Source organism: Monodelphis domestica, chromosome 3, assembly GCF_027887165.1.
Source record: "Monodelphis domestica isolate mMonDom1 chromosome 3, mMonDom1.pri, whole genome shotgun sequence".
Taxonomy (NCBI): Eukaryota; Metazoa; Chordata; class Mammalia; order Didelphimorphia; family Didelphidae; genus Monodelphis; species Monodelphis domestica.
Window position 1 is genome coordinate 91,807,807 of NC_077229.1, and position 20,090 is coordinate 91,827,896.

General features: G+C 37.7%; 1 protein-coding gene across 12 annotated transcripts in view; it reads left to right on the top strand.

Moving 5' to 3' along the window:
• The window catches only part of CATSPERD (cation channel sperm associated auxiliary subunit delta), a 146,558-nt gene that overhangs the window by 60,351 nt on the left and 66,117 nt on the right, over nt 1–20,090 (top strand). For 8 of the 12 annotated variants that reach the window (XM_056822502.1, XM_056822500.1, XM_056822501.1 and 5 more), the window contains 3 exons: nt 1,163–1,230; nt 3,936–4,049; nt 7,668–7,751. The exons of 1 other annotated variant lie outside the window; for it this stretch is intronic. In XM_056822502.1, coding sequence (XP_056678480.1) covers nt 1,163–1,230; nt 3,936–4,049; nt 7,668–7,751 — 266 coding nt within the window. 3 more of the 12 variants (XM_056822499.1, XM_056822505.1, XM_056822504.1) reach the window with 2 other exon arrangements.

Sequence of the window (20,090 nt, forward strand, 5' to 3'; positions counted from 1 at the left end):
GAGAATTAAAGTATAATGGCTTGGGAAGGAGAAAGGATACCTTCCTATGAAACAGAAGGAGCTAGAGAAAGGGTTGAGAGAAAGGTGTCAGTAACAATAGCTCACATTTTTGTAGGCCATTCAGTGAGGGAAGGAATGCCAGTGCCATCACAACTTTAGAGATAAACAAATCAACACCTAGAGAGGTTAAGGGACCTAGGGAAGATCAAGAAGTTTGTAAGGAGTAGAAGGAGGAGGCTAAACTGGAGTTTAGCATTTACTTGTTCTTTTATTGTTCCTTATTTTATGGCATTAATTTTGTCTTCCCTTAAGTAGAAAATAAACTAGTTTTATACTGTGCTTCTCTACTATGTTCTTTAACAAAGGACCAAGGTAGAGAACACAGAAAGCCCTCATCCAATATAATACAGATTGATTGACTGATCCTTGCTCAAAAGAAAGGAAAGGGACATAGCTAGTTGGGGCTTGTTCCTTTTTTATATGACTTGCCTGTCCTAAATACCCTTTAAGATCTGGGTCAAATGCCCAGATTTCACTGAACTTTTATTAAATCCCTGGGCTATGCATAGTCCCTGGCTTGGATCTTTCATGCATTTATCTTATGTACTTATAGCATACATAATTTAAAAAAATGTTATTTATATATGTCTACAGTCCTCTGTTAGCCTGTGAACACCTTGAAGTTAGAGTCTGAGTTTTATTTGATCTCACTTGATATATCATTGTTTAAATTGTTTTCCATTGATTTTTGTGCATATTTAATGCTTATCAGACTCTTGGGTGTGATTGGTTAACCACCATCATCCTCCCCTCAGTTGAATTGAAGATCTCCTACAAACAGGTAGATTAACATATAAATTAGAGCATTTAGGTAAAGTACAGAATGATATACATTTGGAATATTATGGGTATCTCTTATTAAATTAGAAGACCTACTAAGGACTACACAGGCATTGTTCAGGGCCATAACAAATCTAAGTCAATGGAACTTAGCAAAAATTGTTTTAACTGTAGATATGCATATGTCTATTTTGACTTGGCATCTTGGCCAAGAGGTCATTGGTATGACTGTTATCAGTATAAGAAATATGTTGGTGTTCTGTTTATAACTTAAAAATTCAAGGGTCTTATACTCAAGTTTTATATCACATTTCCCTTTCAGAAACAGGAGAGAAATTGGAACGTGTTTTTGCTGAGTATTGTTGTTATAGTGATGATTTCTCATGTATAGTAAGTACAGTGCCTTACTTCTTTGTTAGACTCTAATTAACCAGCTAAATTATCCAGTCATTAATTCAGCAAATAAATAAAAAGTACCTCCTTTACTCAAGATGCTGGGATAGAGCAAGGATAGAGAGAACACACGCTCTGCTTTCAAGAATCTTATATTGGGAATAGAAGGGGAAACATTTGAATGGATCCCTGGGGGACTCCAGAGAATTCATTAAGAGCAAAGAAAACATCTAGACCAGTGGTAAGAGGAAATCTGAGGAGAGACCACCCTAGGATATGGGGAATCTGAGGAATGCAAGAGCTCAGGTGTGAGACAACTAGATGGTCTTCAAGCATTGATGGGGTTACCACTGCTTAGTGATTCTCCAGATGATTCCTATTCAGGCACAGATTGGACTAGTTGACTTAAGAGCTTCCTTCCAACTCTGAGTTCCTGTGATGCTATGACTATTTCTTGGGGTAGGGAAGGAATTGGTACAGAAGTTTCTTGAAGGACTTGGCATCTTTGTTGAACCTTGAAAAAAGACAAAGGCTTTAGCAAGTCTTACCTCCCTCTTCTTTCTTCACATCTCTTCCAACAGGCTTCTGCTCTACACTCACATCCATGGCCATCACCCTAGTTAATTCATTTATTTGATTAATTAATTTAGGATATTTTTCCATGGTTACATGATTCACATTGTTTCCTTCCTTTCCTCCCCACTGTAGCCAATGAGCAATTCCACTGAATTTTACATGTGTATTTGATCAAGACCTATTTCCATATTATTGATATTTGCACTAGAGTGATCGTTTAGAATCCATATTTCCAATCATATCCCCATCAACCCATGTGATCAGCAGTTTTTTTTTCTGTGTTTCTACTCCCACAGTTCTTCCTTTGGATGTGGATAGTAGTCTTTCTCATAAGTCCCTCTGAATTGTCCTGGATCATTGCATTGCTGCTAGTAGAGAAGTCCATTACATTCGGTTGTACCACAGTGTATCAGTCTCAGTGTACAATGTTCTCCTGGTTCTGCTCCCTTCACTCTGCATCAATTCCTAGAGGTTGTTCCAGTTCACATGGAATTCCTCCAGTTCATTATTCCTTTGAGCACAATAGTATTCCATTACCAACATACACCACAATTTGTTCAGCCATTCCCCAATTGAAGGGCATCCCCTCATTTTCCAATTTTTTGCCACCATAAAGATTGCAGCTATGAATATTTTGGTACAAGTCTTTTTCCTTATTATCTCTTTGGGGTACAAACCCAGCAGTGCTATTGCTGGATCAAAGGGCAGATAGTCTTTTAGCGCCCTTTGAGACCCCGAGTTTTAAAACAGCCTCAGTCTGGCTGATCCTTGGCAAGTCACATAACTCCTTTCTACCTCAGTTTCCTTAACTGTAAAATGAGGGTTAGTAACAGCACCTACCTACCTCACAGGGTTGTTGTTAAGATCAAATGAGATATTGGTCATAAAATGCTTAGCACAGTGACTGGCATACAGCAGATGCTTAATAAATGTTTGTTCCTACCCCCCTTTCCCCTTTTCCCATCTATCTTCCACTTCCTTAACTCAAGGGGCCTCCTTCCTCACTGCTCTCTTCCTTCAAGGTTCAGCAGCTGACATCATCCAAGCCCTTTCATGATACCCCTGTCTCTGTGCTTTCAAATGACCTTGTACTCACTTCTCTGTATGGGTTTTATTCCTCAGTAGAAAGTAAGCCCATTGTTAGCAGGCCTGTCTTTAAAATAATTCCTGGCACAAAGTAGGTGCTTAAAAAATGTTGGGGATGGAGAAGCCATTCTAGGTCTTAGGGATGGAATGAATATTAGGAGAGGACAAGAAAAAAATGGGGGAACTAAAAGTGCTCCAGAGCATAGGAGAAAAGACTGGACAGTAAGACAGTCAATAAACCTTTTTTATGCATCACCTTGTGCAAAATGCTGAGGATACACAGAAAAGTTAAAAGTTAAAAAGAAAAGTTAAAAGTTAAAAGTTAGCTGCCCTCATGGAGCTCCCAGTCTAAAGTGAGAATCAGCAAGCCAACACTGTACAAACTATAGACAGGATAAATGACAGAAAGTCAAAAGAGAGAGGCTGTGGAAGTAAGGGGAGAACTGTGAGAGAATTCCTGTAGAAGTTGGAATTCTAATTGTGATTTGAAGGAAGCCAGGAAAGTGAGGATATGGGGATGAGGAGAGAGAGAAAATTCTAGGTGTGGGAGACAGCCAGTGAAAATATCAAGAGTATTTTGTGCAAGGAACAGCATGGAGGTCAGTGGCACTGGATTGAAAAGTAGGTAGGGGTTGGGGAGGGAGAAATGTAAGGTATAAGAAGATTGGGAAGGTGGGGGGAGGGGCTCTGGAGGATTTGGTATTTGATCTTGGAGGTAAGAGGATGCCACTGGAGATGAATAACTAGGGATAATGACGTGGATAGGCCTGTGTTTTGAGATTGAATGTGGAAGACTTTAAATACCAAAATCACAAATTTAGACTTTATCTAATAAACAATGGGGAAGCTTTCTGGGTAAGGGAGTGACATGATCAGTAGCATTAGGAAGATTTTGTGGAGAGCAATGTGAAAGATGGATTAGAAGAGGGATAGGTAGTGCCAGGCACTAGAAGAGAGGCGTAGATAACTAAAACAATCGAATGACTTGATCTTCATATCCTACAATCACATCTTATTTTCTTCCAAATTTGTCTTTCCAGTCTGTAAGCTTTATGGTTTTAGCATATTCCATTGGACTGCCTCCAGGTAATACGGCTGTATATATATCCAGGAGTTTGGGATTGCACTTTGACAGATTAAACATAACACAAATGGTATGTTAAATTTTGTGAGAATTCAATTTAGTTTAATTCAACAAAATTGATCACTTGTTTACTTTGTGCAAGGGGTACCTACTAGGAACGGAGTATATAAATTAAAAAACAATCTTTTATCTCAAAGAGCTAATAGCTTAAATGGGAGGAATAGGACATGTACTCTAATAACTAATTTTCATTTGTTCAGGGAACAAAATTCTCTTTTCCTGTTACTATTCCATCCATTGAGGGTAGGAAAAAAATAAATCCTAAATATGCCTCATCAACACAAATTTCTGAACTCACTATATCCAAACAGTTTATTGCATGTCCTTTCCCAAAACCAGGGTATAGTCCAGCTCTATGAACCATGCCCCAGTCTCACATTTATTAGCCTCTATTACCCTCCAGTCTCAGATCTATTACCCTCTATTACTAGAGCTCAGGGCCTGGAGTTAAGAAGACCTGAGTTCAAATTTGGCTTCAGACATGCAAGCTGTGTGACCCTGAGCAAGTCATTTAACTTCTACTTGCCTCAGTTCCTTCAATAATAAAATGGGAATAATTAACAGCACCTACCACCCAGGGTTGTTGTAAGGATCAAATGAGATAATATTTGTAAAAGTTCTTTTTAGTACACATAGTTGGTGTTTAATAGATGCGTGTTCCCTCCCTACTCTCTGTGTCGCACAGTTGACCCATATTAAGCTCTGTCTCACCCTGAGAAAGAGAGGACCAGAGAATGAAAAGCCTCAAGTTCTGCCAGTGGTGAGGGAAGGTTATCCAAATGCAGGAATGTATTAATTATCAATGATAACCGCTCCCTGAACCCCCCACCCCAGGTAACCTTTAGCCACTAAGCTAGAAAGGAGACGTCTGCAGCTGTTTATATTCCATTAACCCCCTCTATTGCAGCAAGGTACCCAGAGACATTATACAACCCTCTGGGTCAACCATAGATTTTATACAAAATCAGGATAAAACCCAATTTAAGGAAATGTGGGAAAACAAATCATATCTAAAATGCCGGAGAATGCTCCAGCATGCATGGGGGAAGGGTTTAAGTTGGAAAGAGGAAACGTTTTCAGTTTCCCTAGATTTTAATAGGCAAGTAAGTGTCCAACAGGCTTTATCTAAATTCTTTCATTCCATAAAATGAAGACTTGCTTAGAGGCCAGTCTGCTGTCCTTAGTCTAATGTCTTGGGATGCACAGCACAGAGCATCTGCTCTAAGGAACTCTAAGGTCATCTTTGTCTTTCAAGTTTTTTCTCCTCATCTCTCTTAGCATCTTTTGGAACACGATCCTTTAAAAAATAAAAAGCTGGGTAGCCCAGTGGATTGAGAGCCAGGTCTAGAGATAGGAGATCCTAGGTTCAAATTTGGCCTCAGACATTTCCCAGTTGTGTGACCCTGGGCAAGTCACTTGACCCCCATTGCCTAGCCCTTACCACTCTTCTGCCTTGGAACTAATACACAGTATTGATTCTAAGACAGAAAGTAAGGGTTTAAACAAATAGATAGATAGATAGATAGATAGATAGATAGATAGATAGATAGATAGATAGATAGACAGATAGATAGACAGATAGACAGATCGATAGATAGATAAGCAAACAAATAAAATAAATAGATAAACAGATAAACAAACAAACAAATAAATAAATAAACTTATAAATAAATAAATAAATTAAAAGCTCCTGCTATTTAACAACTGGAATCATTCTCATCTTTACCCAAGGTAGTGAATAGCTGCTACTAAATGTGTAGCTAGGGCTCAAATTCTTAATCCTCCCCCTTGGATAGCCAGTTCAAAACAAAATCGCCTGCAAGTTAAGTGACTGTCTCCCACTTGGGGAGACCAAATGACCCAATTTAAACTCCCAGTAGAGAGTCAAAGACGGGGATTCATATTCATATTCTACCTACCGTCCTACTTGAGCTTCGGACAGCTCCCTCAGTCTGCCTTGAATTCAGTTTCCTCATCTGTAAAATGAAATGATTGGATTAGATGGTTTCTGTTTCAAAACTGCTCTGTTTGTCTGTGTCTCCTTATGAACTTCTGCCTTCTGTTTGCTTTTAGTGATTTAGTGAAGCCTTTTCTCTTTCATTCTTTTTTTCTAAGTTTTTCTATTAGCATGCACTCTGCTCAAACCAAGAAAAACAAAAGTTCTCCATCGAAACCAAGAAAAATAATCACAAAAAAAAAAACCAAATTCACATGTTGTGTCTGGAAGTGTAGGAATAATTCTGTATCTCTCCTCCATCTCTGTGTTGAAAGGTGGGAAGCATGAATTAGCATCAGTGGTACAGAATCAAAATGGACCGATTCCTTGACCATATTTTCTACACCTCTCATAGTTGTCTTTCTATAAAATGTACACATTGAAATAAATTGTACTGTGTGTGAGTCCTAACTTCATGTCACTTTTGTCATTTCTTATTTTTAGATCCTCAAGTGAATTTATGATCTTAGAGATTCAGAAATTACCTTCAGTGATGTAGATCATAACCTATCTATGGCCGCCTATCCCATACAACCTGTCTTCCTAAAAATTCAACTAAATACATTTTACATTTACATTTAGTCAACTAAATACATATAGTACATTTCCTCAGTTTCTCTAGACAGCATAAGAATTCTAGTGGTTCACTCTGGCTATATACTTGATATCTTTTGCTCTGCTTTGTAATCAGTTAACCCTTGATAATCGCTTTCTCCATCAAACTTGTTTTCCTTTACATTCCTGTGGTCATTGTATCAATTATTCTCTTGGTCAGCTCACTTTGTTCAGTATAGGTTCATATCAGTTCTCTCAGGGACGCTGAAGCAATCCCTTTTGTAATTTCTTGCTGCACAATAATATTTCTTGTTCTTTTGTATTTGCTTCAGTTTCCTCTAAATCTTGAATAGAAGCTGAATTCAGCTTCTTTGCTGTCCCTTCTCTTGATCACCTCAGCCTGTTGATTAGCTATACTCAAACTAATGTTTCTGCAATCTATCTAATTTTAAAATGGCATTTATATGTAGTTAATATTTTCAAGATGTCTTTCTCTTTCAGAACCACTGAAGGGTTGTGGGATTTGGGTTGGTTTTAGTTTTTTGCATTTTTTAAAATTTAATTTTTTTTTGCCAATTACATATAATAACACATTTCCACACAAGTTTTCCTAAGTTATATGATCAAATTTATCTCCCTCCCTCCCTTTTCTTCCCCCTCTTGGGGCTGGCAGACACTTCAATATGGACTATACATGTACCATCATTATTGCATTCTTTCAAAAGACAATGTTACAGTCTTTTCCTTACCTCCTCCACTCCCCTTTTCAGTTTTAGTAAGATACCTAAAGGATCAATATGTTTCACTGATTTACACATCATTTTATGTATCCCTTTGTCCTTCAGCAATTTTGTTGTTGGAGTAGTTCTATTCCCTTCCTTTTATCTGTCCTGCTTGTTTCAGTTACTGTATTTTGTGGTATTATTCAAAATAGAGTTTTGAGATGTGATGTTACTTCATCTTAGTGGATCCATAAATCTGGAAATAAGTTTTGTGTGTTAGTGCATATGATTCATATTTAAGTCCTTATGCTAATAGTCTTTAGTCATTTACTTTATTCTTTCATTTTTCATTTAGGGCCACATACAAGCAACTGTTGAAGGCTTCTTTTACTTCCATTCCATGTCCAAGTACGCAGTGTTGTTGAAGTTTGGCAAAGTCGTGAGTTTCTCTTTGATTGGAAAGTCATTTGAATGGGACTTGAAAGCAAATGGTTCATTATTTTGTATCTATACATTTGTTTAATGTTAACTTTTGAAGGATGGAACTTGTTTTGGCAAAATTTTGCATACCAGTATAACTGTGGCCCTGTGCTTCCATACTCTGGGCTCAAATGGGCTAGGCCTAATCTTACAGGAAGCCCCAAAAGGTCATTATTTCTTTGGCTCAGTATGCCCTTAGCCAGAATTTACTCTTGGAAAACTCCAGATATAGCTTAGATCTAGGCCTCCAAGAATATGCATCAAGGACAGAACTCAGACCCTATTAAGGCACTCACGTGATAATACCAAAAAATAGGGTGTAGAATAGACTTTATTTTAGCCCAAAGAAAGTGGAATAGGAACAAATGTGGAGAATTTTATTCACTATAATCAATATCTTAAAAGTAATCTCCCGTGTAATTCTCCACACTCTCTCTAGTAAATCCTACTTCCTACCAAGATCCTAAAGTCAGTCAGTCATTAAACATTTTTTAGTGAAAACTATGTGCCAGGCATTGTGCTAAACTCTGAGGAAACAAAGAAGTAAAAGACAGTTCTGTTTTCCAAGAATTCATGGTCTAATGGAGGAAACACAAACTGTACACGGGATAATCAAGAGAGGGAAGGCACTAGAATTATGGGAAGAGCAGAATTTTGACTGGGATTTGAAGGAAGTCAAGAAGCCAAAAGGTGAAGATGAGGAAAGAGAACTAGCCAGTAGAAAACATCTGAAATCAAGAGGCTACTGTCAATGAAGAGTAATAGTGGTAGGGGTGAGGGGGGACCAAGAGGGATGAAAGTATAAGAAAACTGGAAAAGGTAGGTTGGGGCCAGGTTATGAAGGGCTTTGAGTAACAGAGAATTTTCTATTCAATCTGGAAGTTGATAGGGAGCCAGTGAAATATATTGCATAGGGGGTAACATGATCTGAATTGTGCTTTAAGAAAACCCAAGGAAAACCACTCTTATGACTGACTGGATGATGGACTAGAGTGGGGAGACACTCATGGCAGGCAGACCCACTATCCCCCCATTGCATTGTTCCAGACTTGAGGTACCATTGTCTGAAGAAAGAAGGGGATATATGTGAGGGAGAGTACAAAGGTGAAATCAACAGGTTTTGGCAACAGATTGGATATGACTGGTGAGAGAGAGTGAAGAGTATGTATGTATGTATGGCTAGATATAATTCTTTATGGACTTCAAAGAAATTTGGTTATAGAAAACCAATCGTAATACTGGGAGCTAAGATGGCAGAGTAAAGGATGCTCTACTTCCCCAATTCTTCCCTCCTGCCACCCACACCCACACAGAGAGAGGGGGGGTGGGAGGGAAGAGAGAGAGAGAGAGGGAGAGAGGGAGGGAGAGGGAGGGAGGGCGGGAGAGAGAGAGAGAGAGAGAGAGAGAGAGAGAGAGAGAGAGAGAGAGAGAGAGAGAGAGAGAGAGAGAGAGGGAGAGGGAGAGGGAGAGGAGAGGGAGGGAGGAGAGAGAGAGAGAGAGAGAGAGAGAGAGAGAGAGAGAGAGAGAGAGAGAGAGAGAGAGAGAGAGAGAGAGAGAGAGAGAGAGAATAAATCACCTCAAAACAAAGGAAAACTGGAGGAACTCATCTCACTGAGGTAAGAAGAGAAAGGTTTATTTGGGCTAGGAAAATAGGTTTGGGAAGGCTAGAGAACATTAGATCTCCAGCCCAGGTATAAAAGGGTCTCGGGGCAAAAGGCTCTTCTCCAGAAAAGGTGCAAAAACCCATGCTTCTCTCTTCTTTTATATCTTCTCAGACACCCCCCACAAAGGAAGTGGGATGTGTCTGAGGAAACTGAGGTAGAGAGTCCTGGGAGATGTAGTCTCTCAGGGTTCAGAGCCACTTTAAAACACACAGGAGGCATGGACAGACCTATCTCAATTTAGAAAAATCATCTTGGCAGCTAAGTAGGATATGGCTTGGAGTAGAGAGATCAGTGAGAAGGCTATTGCAAATGTCCAGGCATGAGGTAATGAGTGCTTGAACTAAGGTTGTGGAAGAGAGGAGACAAGAGATATTGTGACAGCTAGGGCAGCTGGGTAGCTCAGTGGATTGAGAGCCAGGCCTAGAGACGGGAGGTCCTAGGTTCAAAACTGGCTTCAGCCACTTCCCAGCTGTGTGACCCTGGGCAAGTCGCTTGATCCCCATTGCCTAGCCCTTACTGCTCTTCTGCCTTGGAGCCAATACACAGTATTGATTCCAAAACGAAAGGTAAGAATTAAAAAAGAAAAAAAAAGTTAACCCATATGAACTTCTGTCTTCTCTGGAAAATGTGGACAAGAGATGGCAGGACATTATAGTGCATAGTTGGTCTTGGAGTCAGGCTTTAATTCTTGCCTCTAACTCACACTGGTGGTAGACACTTCTACTCTCAATGCTTGTGTCAGACCCTTGGCCCACCGTAGACTTCCTACAGTATTCCCAGTGTAGCAAATAGCTAACATCATTACATATCAAATCCTGTGCTGAGCTCTTTACAAATATCTCATTTGATCTTCACCACACCCCTGGGAAGTAAGTGCTATGATTATCCCCATTTTACGGAAACTGAGGCAAACGAGTAAAATGACTTGTCCAGGGTCACACAGCTAGTAAGTGTCAGAGGCTAGATTGGAACTGGAGGGCTTCCTGACTCCAGGTCCAATACTCTATCCACTGGGCTACCGAACTTCTTCCTAAATAAATAAATAAATAAAAATACAGCAAAACAGAGAGAATGATACATTTTAAAACTTGGTCAACAGTCAGCAGTCAGGGGTCCTTATGTATGGAAATTCTGTGTGAGTGCCCCTCTGGGGGCCAGAACTGGGACCAGGAGTTCCTCAGGTAAGGGCGAGGGAAAAGATAAGACCAGAGACAAAGTGTGAGGTCAGAAGGGCCTCACATGCTGATGGCAAATGAATGCAAAGTTTATTGACTAGGGACAGGTTTTATAAAGGAAAAAGCCACAGGAAGGAGGGAGCCAGGGGGAGCGAGAGTACATGTGGGGTTCAGCAAGTTCATGGCTAAATGGGTACAGAAACATTTTCTGAAGATTTTTTCTGGCCCTCTCTGCCTAGTTCTTAAGATATTTGGGGGATATTTGCGGGGACAGGGGAGATATTTACATTCCAACCTTTGACCTTAGACCTGGAATATTATTTACATAGCTTGGACCTTTGCCTGGTTTTCTCAAGCCCCCAAGCTCGGTTTGTCTCTGTCATCTCCCCCCTTTTTATTTGTTTGATCTGTAACTTCAAGTGATGAGTGGCAGTTCTCGGCTGCCCGTAGGATGCCATAAAAATCCTTATGAGACAGGGAAGGGTAAGGCATAAGATAACAGCTATAAGGCCCACGGCTCCTATTGTAAGGAGATGGGGAAGGCCCAAAAGGATATGCTTTAGGGCTTGTATAAAGTCAGATGGGTGACAAATCCTGCTGAATACTTTTTTTTTTTAACCCTTACCTTCCATCTTGGAGTCAATACTGTGTATTCGCTCCAAGGCAGAAGAGTGGTAAGGGCTAGGCAATGGGGGTCAAGTGACTTGCCCAGGGTCACACAGCTAGGAAGTGGCTGAGGCCGGATTTGAACCCAGGACCTCCCATCTCTAGGCCTGGCTCTCAATCCACTGAGCCACCCAGCTGCCCCCCCCTGCTGAATACTTTTACAATTAACAATGTTCCACAAATCATCCAAATTCAGCGATCCATTGGTCAGTCTCCACAAATGAGCATCAGTAGCCTAATATTGAACAGTAATAAGCAAAATAAGTATAACTATAATCAAATGGCAGCTTCTGGGATAAGCATAAGATCTGTACCTCAGAAGTCAACTCTAATAAAGCGTCTCTAAAAGCAGATACAAGTGTATACAAATCATGATTAATTCTATTCTGTAACTGAAAAGGTGTGATTATATCATGTGCTAATATTTAAAGGTAAGTAGCTTGATATACTTGATAATATTTCATCAGATTGGCTAACATAAAAAATGTTACACAAATGATTACACATCTATTCCAAATAGCAATTAATAACATTCATGAAACTTTAGCGAAATCTTCTTTTGTCGTCATCTTCATCTTCGGCTTCATGGATCTTATTTGTCTGGACTCTCTGGTCTGTGTGGTCCAGGTTGCTTGCAGAAATCTCTGAATAAGCCCTTCCAATACATCAGGAGATATAAAAATTCCTGAGGCCCTAACCTTAACCTAAAATTTAGATTATATTTCCCTTGTAAATAGCTAACCTATACCTGTGTCATTTAATTGTAAGCCAATCAGAATCTCAGTGGTCTAAAGTCATTTCTGAACTACCCTATGAATCCACTGTCGTCCCCCCCCCTTTTATTTGTTTTATTAATTTTATCCATTTATTTGAATTGAGAAGAAATGGAGGGGAAAAGATCTTCTTTTGAAATATACATGCACAGACTAAGCAGCAAATGCCAATAAAAGCAAAGCATAACAGATGTGGTTACTTTCTTCTTAAAGGGCAAAAAATTCTACCCATAATAATACTCCAGTTCCAATCATTATCATAACTTGAAAACAAGCTGCTTGTATGTTCACATAACCTAGCAATTGCTAAAATATTTACCTCATAGAAATGTAAGGTTTTCTCACTAACTTTTCTGCATAGAAACTTTATTTCTGTACACGTCACTATAGTGGTGAAAAACCATCCTATCCTATCTTAAAGTCTATTTAAATTTAGTATGATCCTACTTAAGATAGTATTTTTTTTAGTGCTCTCTAAGAATCCTCCTCACTGCAGCAGGAGAAGGGAGGGGTGTGATGAGACAGGTTTACTCTAAAAAATTAAAATCTTAAATAGTAGTATTCTAAAATCATAGGAATTTTGCTTTCAAAAATATATGTGGATTCCCATACATCAAGGTGGATAATGGAATCCTTTTTCCAATAACCAATGAAATTATGTGTAATTAAATGACCTGCTTCTGCTTGTCAGCCAGTGTGTTTATTTAACTCCTGCTGTGAGAAGAAAGAAGGGGGTGGGGGAACAGGGGCTCAGAATGAATCATCAAGTTTGTTTCCTAGCAATTCTTGCCTAATAAACAATTTCCTTTGAGGGGTTAATATACTTAACTATTTCAAAATGTAACCCTAAATTCATATCATGAATGTATTATAGTTTAAAGAGAAACATTTCTAGAAAAGGCTGACATGTTGACATATAAAAAACAATCTAGATATTCTCCCCCAAAATTTATCCTATCTGAACCATGAATCTTTCATTTCTGATATATTCACATCAGCATCTTAAACAGTTAATCCAATTATTCACAAATCATTGAATTATTAATTTAGTTTAACTAACTCTAATATATCAATTATTGTGACTGTAAAGGAAGCATGTTTTTTTTTTGAAAGATCAACAAAACCTGGTTTCATTATGACACCATATTCTTGTCTTTGGTACTGCACCAAATTATATACAAAGAGATATATGCAAAATATTCAAGTATTGTTAGTTAAAATTCCAATTCAAGGCTTCTGTTTCAAAGCTACATTTAACATATTCCATCAAGATATCACAAGTTAGTCATGTTTCAAATAATTTTTCCAACTAATTTTTGTTTATATATGTATAATTCAGTAGGCACTAAAAATCCATGCAGTTGCATTTTGGGGACTTCATCCTGCTCTTAGGTATAAGCAGATTCATCATTTTGTATTGTAAGTGTAGCTATTGCCCATTCATGCTCAAGTGCAGACGATGATTTTACAAAATATGTTGTGATGCATAATTGCAAACCAGAGACCAAATACCTTATCTCCAGCAACAAAACATTTACAGTTGTGCAAAAAAGGATTCCAATTTCAAAATAAAAACATTTTAATGAAATTTAAATGAAAGTTAACTACATCTTTGGACTGCTGGAATTAACTTTTTAATTATGCACAATTTTAAAATATAAAGACAGCAGAAGCCCTGATATTACCTCTTTTTCCTAGTTTCTTATACTACCTTTTAAAATAAAGCAGGAAATGTGGCCAGCAGCTGGTCCCATCTCTTCTGCCCCAACAGCTGTATCCACTTTAGCATAAAGAAAAACAAGGATGCTAAATACAGGTATACTTTATCAAACAGTGATATTTCACAAAGAATTTCTAACAGTCTCCATTGAAATGTACTATAGCCCCACTTATGCTAATAGGTATAACTACCTTTCAAAGGACGCTAGGCAGCCCAGCAATGGGAAAAGCTTCCCTGGTAAATGTCAAATGTTTTTAATATCAATGGTTAGGAAACACCAAATTTTTTCATCTATTAAAATGGAGACAAATATGTTAATTTTTATATTTGAAGTTCTAAAATTCATCCTTTGTGAAACTTCACTTTACATTTTTTCATTCATTTAACCATCTTTAAAATCTCTAATGGTAAAGGCAAATTTAACCTATAAATTTTAATACAACAAAATAAAGATATTCAACAATTCATTCATATTCAGTGACTAATCACTGCTGGTCCTCCAAGAAACATTTTTATTTAACATTATTACTCTTCTCAATGGCTGTTAACTAAATAAAGGAGTCTGGTATGCATATTACTTCCAATTCTCTAACGTTCATATTTAGATCTGTTCATCCAAAGAGCCTGTATAAGTTTATATATCTTATATAGGAAACTGAGGCATTCCTGAATATTTGAGATTTTATCATCTCTATTAGAACTACAGAATATTTGTGCATGTCCCAAATACTCAAAGCTGTTTGAAAAGTACAACAGAATTTAATTATATAGCCAACCCCTGTAAAATTGCACTCCAGCTGGAATTCCAATTTGCACCTTATACAACTGGAACTTCCATTCAACTTCACAGGAAGCATGTTCTTTAACCTGAACCTATTCTGAATTTATAGTTTGGACTTTGCAGTTTCCCAAATTGATTTACATAGCCAAGCTGTCTGAGCAGTGCATAGTGCAGATTCAACTGAAATAAATTTTTTTTCCTGTCTGTATCTAGGAAAGCTCATATTTTTACTTAATGATTGTATATAAAAATATAGCATTTGGATATGCTGGCAAATAAACTCCTGAAGTTCTAGGTCTTCTACACCTATATACCATTTTCTTAAAAATCCTGTTACTCTTTAATCTTAGTGGTAATATATCTTATTACCAGATCAAAATTTATTCCAGCTGTCAACTAACATCTCAGGGCTTTCTAATATCTCTAAAGTTTAGGTAAGGTAGCTGATAACTTTTACCTGTTTAAAATGTTTTGCTGTGTTAGTCCCTAAATATCAATGTAAAAATAATTGTAAACACTTTGTTCTCCTTCCTGTATGTGAGGAAAGGGTTAAATTACTTTTGCAAAAAGTTCCAAGGCTGCAGAAATTTTTATCTCAATGCTTGGCTTCACTCCCAGTAACAGTATATATTGCTGAGGAAAAAAATATCCCTTTTTTTCCTTTTTGACACTTTAAGTTACAGTACTTATGAAATTTGTATGTTTTTAAAACCTTGATATTAAAACACTCCCAATGGAAATTAATTAAAAACTTCACAACTTCCAAATTGACTTTGATTAAAATCCCTTAACAATTTTTTCTTAATATTCCAATTTTCCTTTCAAACCTCTGCAGAATAAAACCTCTAGTCTTGCCTCTTTAAACCTTAAGACATTTCTTCATATCAGATTAAATATTTCTTTCATATTCTGAACTATCATTCTTTATACCTTTATCCACTTACTATTTCTTTCACCTCATCTGGCTTCTGCTCTTTACTATAAATACAGGAGAGGTGGCTACTCTTTACCCATATTTAGTAACCTAATACTGAATCCTATTTGATTTCTGGACTGGTCAAATTTCCCTTTCCAATTAATTATACACAATTTGCATAAAAATAATTTTCTTCACAGTACAAATTCATATAAATTTTGTGTGCACTCACTATGACATTATAACAAATTATATTTGAATGCATGTTAATCCCTTTGAATTCATAGCACATATTTTAAAAACAATTTCTATATCCCAATCAAGAATAACAATGTTTAAAAATTCCATCTTTTGCCATATACTAATTTCTTAATACCTGTATTAATTCACATAAACAGATTACCGAATTTAAACTCCTAAAATCCCAATGCTAGCATGTAATCACTTGTTGCTATTTTTAACAGTTCATATAATAAAAGAACATCTCATTTTAAAATACAAAATTTAAATCTTAGAGAAAGTTCCCCACAATACTCTATAACTTTTGCCTGATTGAATTTTATACTTAAGTATCTCATATTTACTAAGCAGCCAATTTTTTTTGCCTTTGTAAAATAAAATTCCCTCTTGGTGTCAAGCTGGCTATTAATTACATTCAAACAGTTCTCAAATTTACTGAAATCATTATACCTTACCAATCCTAATGATAATAAACAATTCTCTAGCTATAGGTCTTGTGCAGAATTAAATTTAGCTAACATTTCACATTTAACTGATAAACAATTAACACCATAAAATTACACTGTATCATAGTACATTATCAGGCTCATTAGCAATTTTCCAAAGTTACATATATCTATATTTAATAATAAATCCAAGTGAATAGTCAAATTATGGGACAAAATTCCCTTTTGTGTGTTCCAAACTAATCTTTTTCTTTTCTAAGAGGGTCCTTGTTAGATAAGGAAAAAAGAAGATTTATGAAATACTTTGTCAAGTTCAGAGGTCAAAATTAATTACCTCCCTCATGGAGGACTCTCAAGTATATTTTGTGAATGCCCAATTAGGAAGACACAAAGATGAGACTTAAACAAGAACAGACAGACACATAAGACAAACATTAAACACAGACTAAGGGAAGCATGCTTTTAAAAATTAAGGTGTCTACTCAAGATCTTGAAGAAAAGAAAAAAAAGTTCTAATGGGGTGTCAGTCTAAATCTTCACTGAAAAAATCCATCTTGCTTTCTCCAAAGTACTGTTTCTTTAAAACTTGTGAGAAGCAAAGAGAAACCTTGGCTCCACGAGCCTTAAGCATATTAGAAATGACCTCAGCAAAGATCTGCTCTTCATGAGAAACAGATTGCCCCATGTTTTACTTCCGATGTCCTCCCTGATGGGGATAAGTCTCTTACTGGTGATTTCTTCTTTGGTGCATGTGCTCCACAATGGTTGAAGGTCACTCAGGGTCCCTGTTCGGGTCCCAGAATGTGAGTGTCCCTCTGGGGGGCAGAACCAGGACCAGAAGTTCTTTAGGTAAGGGCGAGGGAAAAGATAGGACCAGAGACAAAGTGTGGGGTCAGAAGGGCCTCACATGCTGATGGCAAATGAATGCAGTTTATTGAATAGGGACAGGGTTTATAAAGGAAAAAAAAACTCACAGGAATGAGGGAGCCAGGGGGAGTGAGATTACATGTGGGGTTCATGGTTAAATGAGTACAAAAACATTTTTCTCAAGACTGTTTTTCTGGCCATCTGTGCCTAGTTCCCAAGATATTTTGTCTATGGGGATAGGGGAGATATTTACATTCCAACCTTTGACCTTAGACCTGGAATATTATTTACATAGCTTGGATCTTTGCCTGGTTTTCTCAAGCCCCAAGTTCGGTTTGTCTCTGTCACCTCTGCTCCGGTTTCTATTTGAGTTTGATACCATTGCTGTGAGATTTAAAATGGTTGAGGTCTTAAACTGTAGTGATTAAAATAGTGGAAGATATAAATTGTGATAGATATAAGAGAGGGTGAGTAAATTTGACTGCAGAAATATGTTTCACTACAGTGTCTTAGGTTTTAAAATCAAATATAAGGTGGTCGCCAGGGAAATATTCCCAATTATTCAAATACCCAAGTCAATTGGGTTTTATAGAGATTTTAATTAACAATACAATGAGTAATCAAAGAAAGAGAGAGTAAGAAAGGAATAAGTATGAAGGGCCTCAAGCCAATATGGCCTAGACCTGAGTCTTAAAAGAGAAATCAGTCAGTTTTTTAACACTCACCAAAAGGTCTGACTAAACAAGGATACTAGTGACACCAGGCCAGCGTCCTTCCTCAAAGAGTCTTCCAACCAGAGATTGTTTCAAAGGGCCTCTCTCAAGAGCCTCCAGAGCTCCTACCCCAGAGGGACAAAGTCCCTCAGAGGAGCTCCTCAAGGAACTCTCCTTCAGAATGAGAGTCAGAAATCCAGCTTCTCTTGCTCTTCTCTGAGCTCTTATTTTTAAGGGCAAAATCTCCTCTGTCACCTCCCCTAAGTCCTTACATCTACAAATCACTGTAGATGTTTCTAAAGGACCGCCCATTTTGAATTCACAGCTGAGTAGTTTTAATCTCTTTAGTAAGTCAGAAAAAAATGCTGCTGTCGACAAATTTCATTAAGAAAAAACCTCTGAATAAGTTATCACCCTTTTAGGTTTAAGTAGTTTACAAGTTGCCCCACCTTTATAGGTACTTAGAATCCCATTGTATCAATTTTAAAACAGTCATGACTTAAAGAACTTCCTGTCCCTTCCATAAGCATGGATCAAAGTACTTTCATTGTTTAGCAAGCTGTTTTCTGTCCGAAAGCAGTCTTAAGTAGGGTGGAGCAGGGACACTCCCATAGCTAGGAGCCCCCACACTCAAGTAGAGTTCTCACCATCTGCTAGGGAATTTTTTTTAAGTAGAAGATTCCCCAATGGGGAAATTTCCAACATTCATAAGAAATTTTAAGGTTTACATTGCTCTAAGACAAGACATGGAAAGAGCTCTGACTACCATCAAGTTCCTTCTTATTAACCTGTAAGAGGGATCACCCCTATCTTGCAATAGGTCTTTACATCATCTGTAGGTATTTACAGCATGTGTATAACAAGGTTATTGGGGTAGCACAGCCCTTCATGGACCAATGAATTGGGGAAGGGGGAGAATGTATCCACAAGAACTCATTTATTTATTTATTTTGGTCTTTAAAGCATTTAATTTAATTAATTAATTTAGAATATTTTTCTATGGTCACAAGATTCATGTTTTCTCTCTCCTCTTCCTACCCCCCCCCTCCCATAGCCAACACACAATTCCACTGGGTTTTACATGTGTCATTGATCAAGACCTATTTCCATATTATTAATATTTGCAATAGAGTGATCATTTAGAGTCTACATCCCCCAATCATATCCCCATTGACCCATGTGTTAAAGCAATTATTTTTCTTCTGTGTTTCTAATCCCACAGTTCTTTCTCTGGATGTGGATAGCATTCTTTCAGGAGAACCTATTTAGAGAGCCCTTCTTTCTCATTTCATGTCTTCTAAAGCTTCTGACTAACCACAGGTCTAGAGGAAATTTTTGACTTCAGACAACATCTCTCCCTCTTGCTTTCTTCCTTTTATTTCTCCTGCTTAGTCACCTTGGGCTGCCTTAGAAAACTAGTTTGGGGGGGGGGTAGCTAGGTGGCTTAGTAGATAGAGACCCAGGCCTGTTTGAAACTGGGCAAGTCACTTAATCCCAATCTCCTGCTCTTCTGCTTTGGGACCTGGACTTAACATTAATTCTGAGAAGATCTATCTTCCTTCCTTCCTTCCTTCCTTCCTTCCTTCCTTCCTTCCTTCCTTCCTTCCTTCCTTCCTTCCTTAAGAAATAGAATAATATTTCTACCCAGATATATATTTTATAAAGTTTATTAGGAAGGGTAGACAATCATTCCTAAGTAACCTGACTGCATGATCCCTAACCTGTCAGTCTCTTTCCTCTTTCTCCCCTCACCTGCCTGCTCTTTTCCCAACTTTTTCCTTCTTCCTTCTCTTCTCGGTTCTCCCAATTCTCTCTCAATTCTCCTGCTCAGAAACCCAAAACCTTGACCTTTATTGACGTACAGCACATTGACTGATGCAAACTCTGGCTCAACTGTGGTATGTCAGGAATGTTTGATGGACAGATCAAACTACTGAGGAGGGGAGAGGGGAGGATCTTCCTTGACATAATCCCCCTGTAATCCTCTAAATACTGTCTAGCTAAAAGTACGTACAATATTTTCTTTTTCTAAGAGGGAGTTATAATAGTTAAGAGATGAGAGCAAAATACAGAAACTGATTGATAGATGCATTAACAAAATGCCAACTGGGGGGCAGTCCCCTTTGGCATAAGAGTTTACATTCAGAATAAGTATGTTCAATCCCCTTCAATTCAGTTCATTATACCCCAAAGTTCATTCTGGATCTTTTGATGCAGGGTGTGGCTTCTTCAGGCATCTTTACAGCACTTTCTCCAAAAGGATCCACTTTTTTGATTCAGGGTGTTGGCAAGTTTATTTTCCTGAAATTTCTCCAAAAAAATTTAAATCTTGCATTT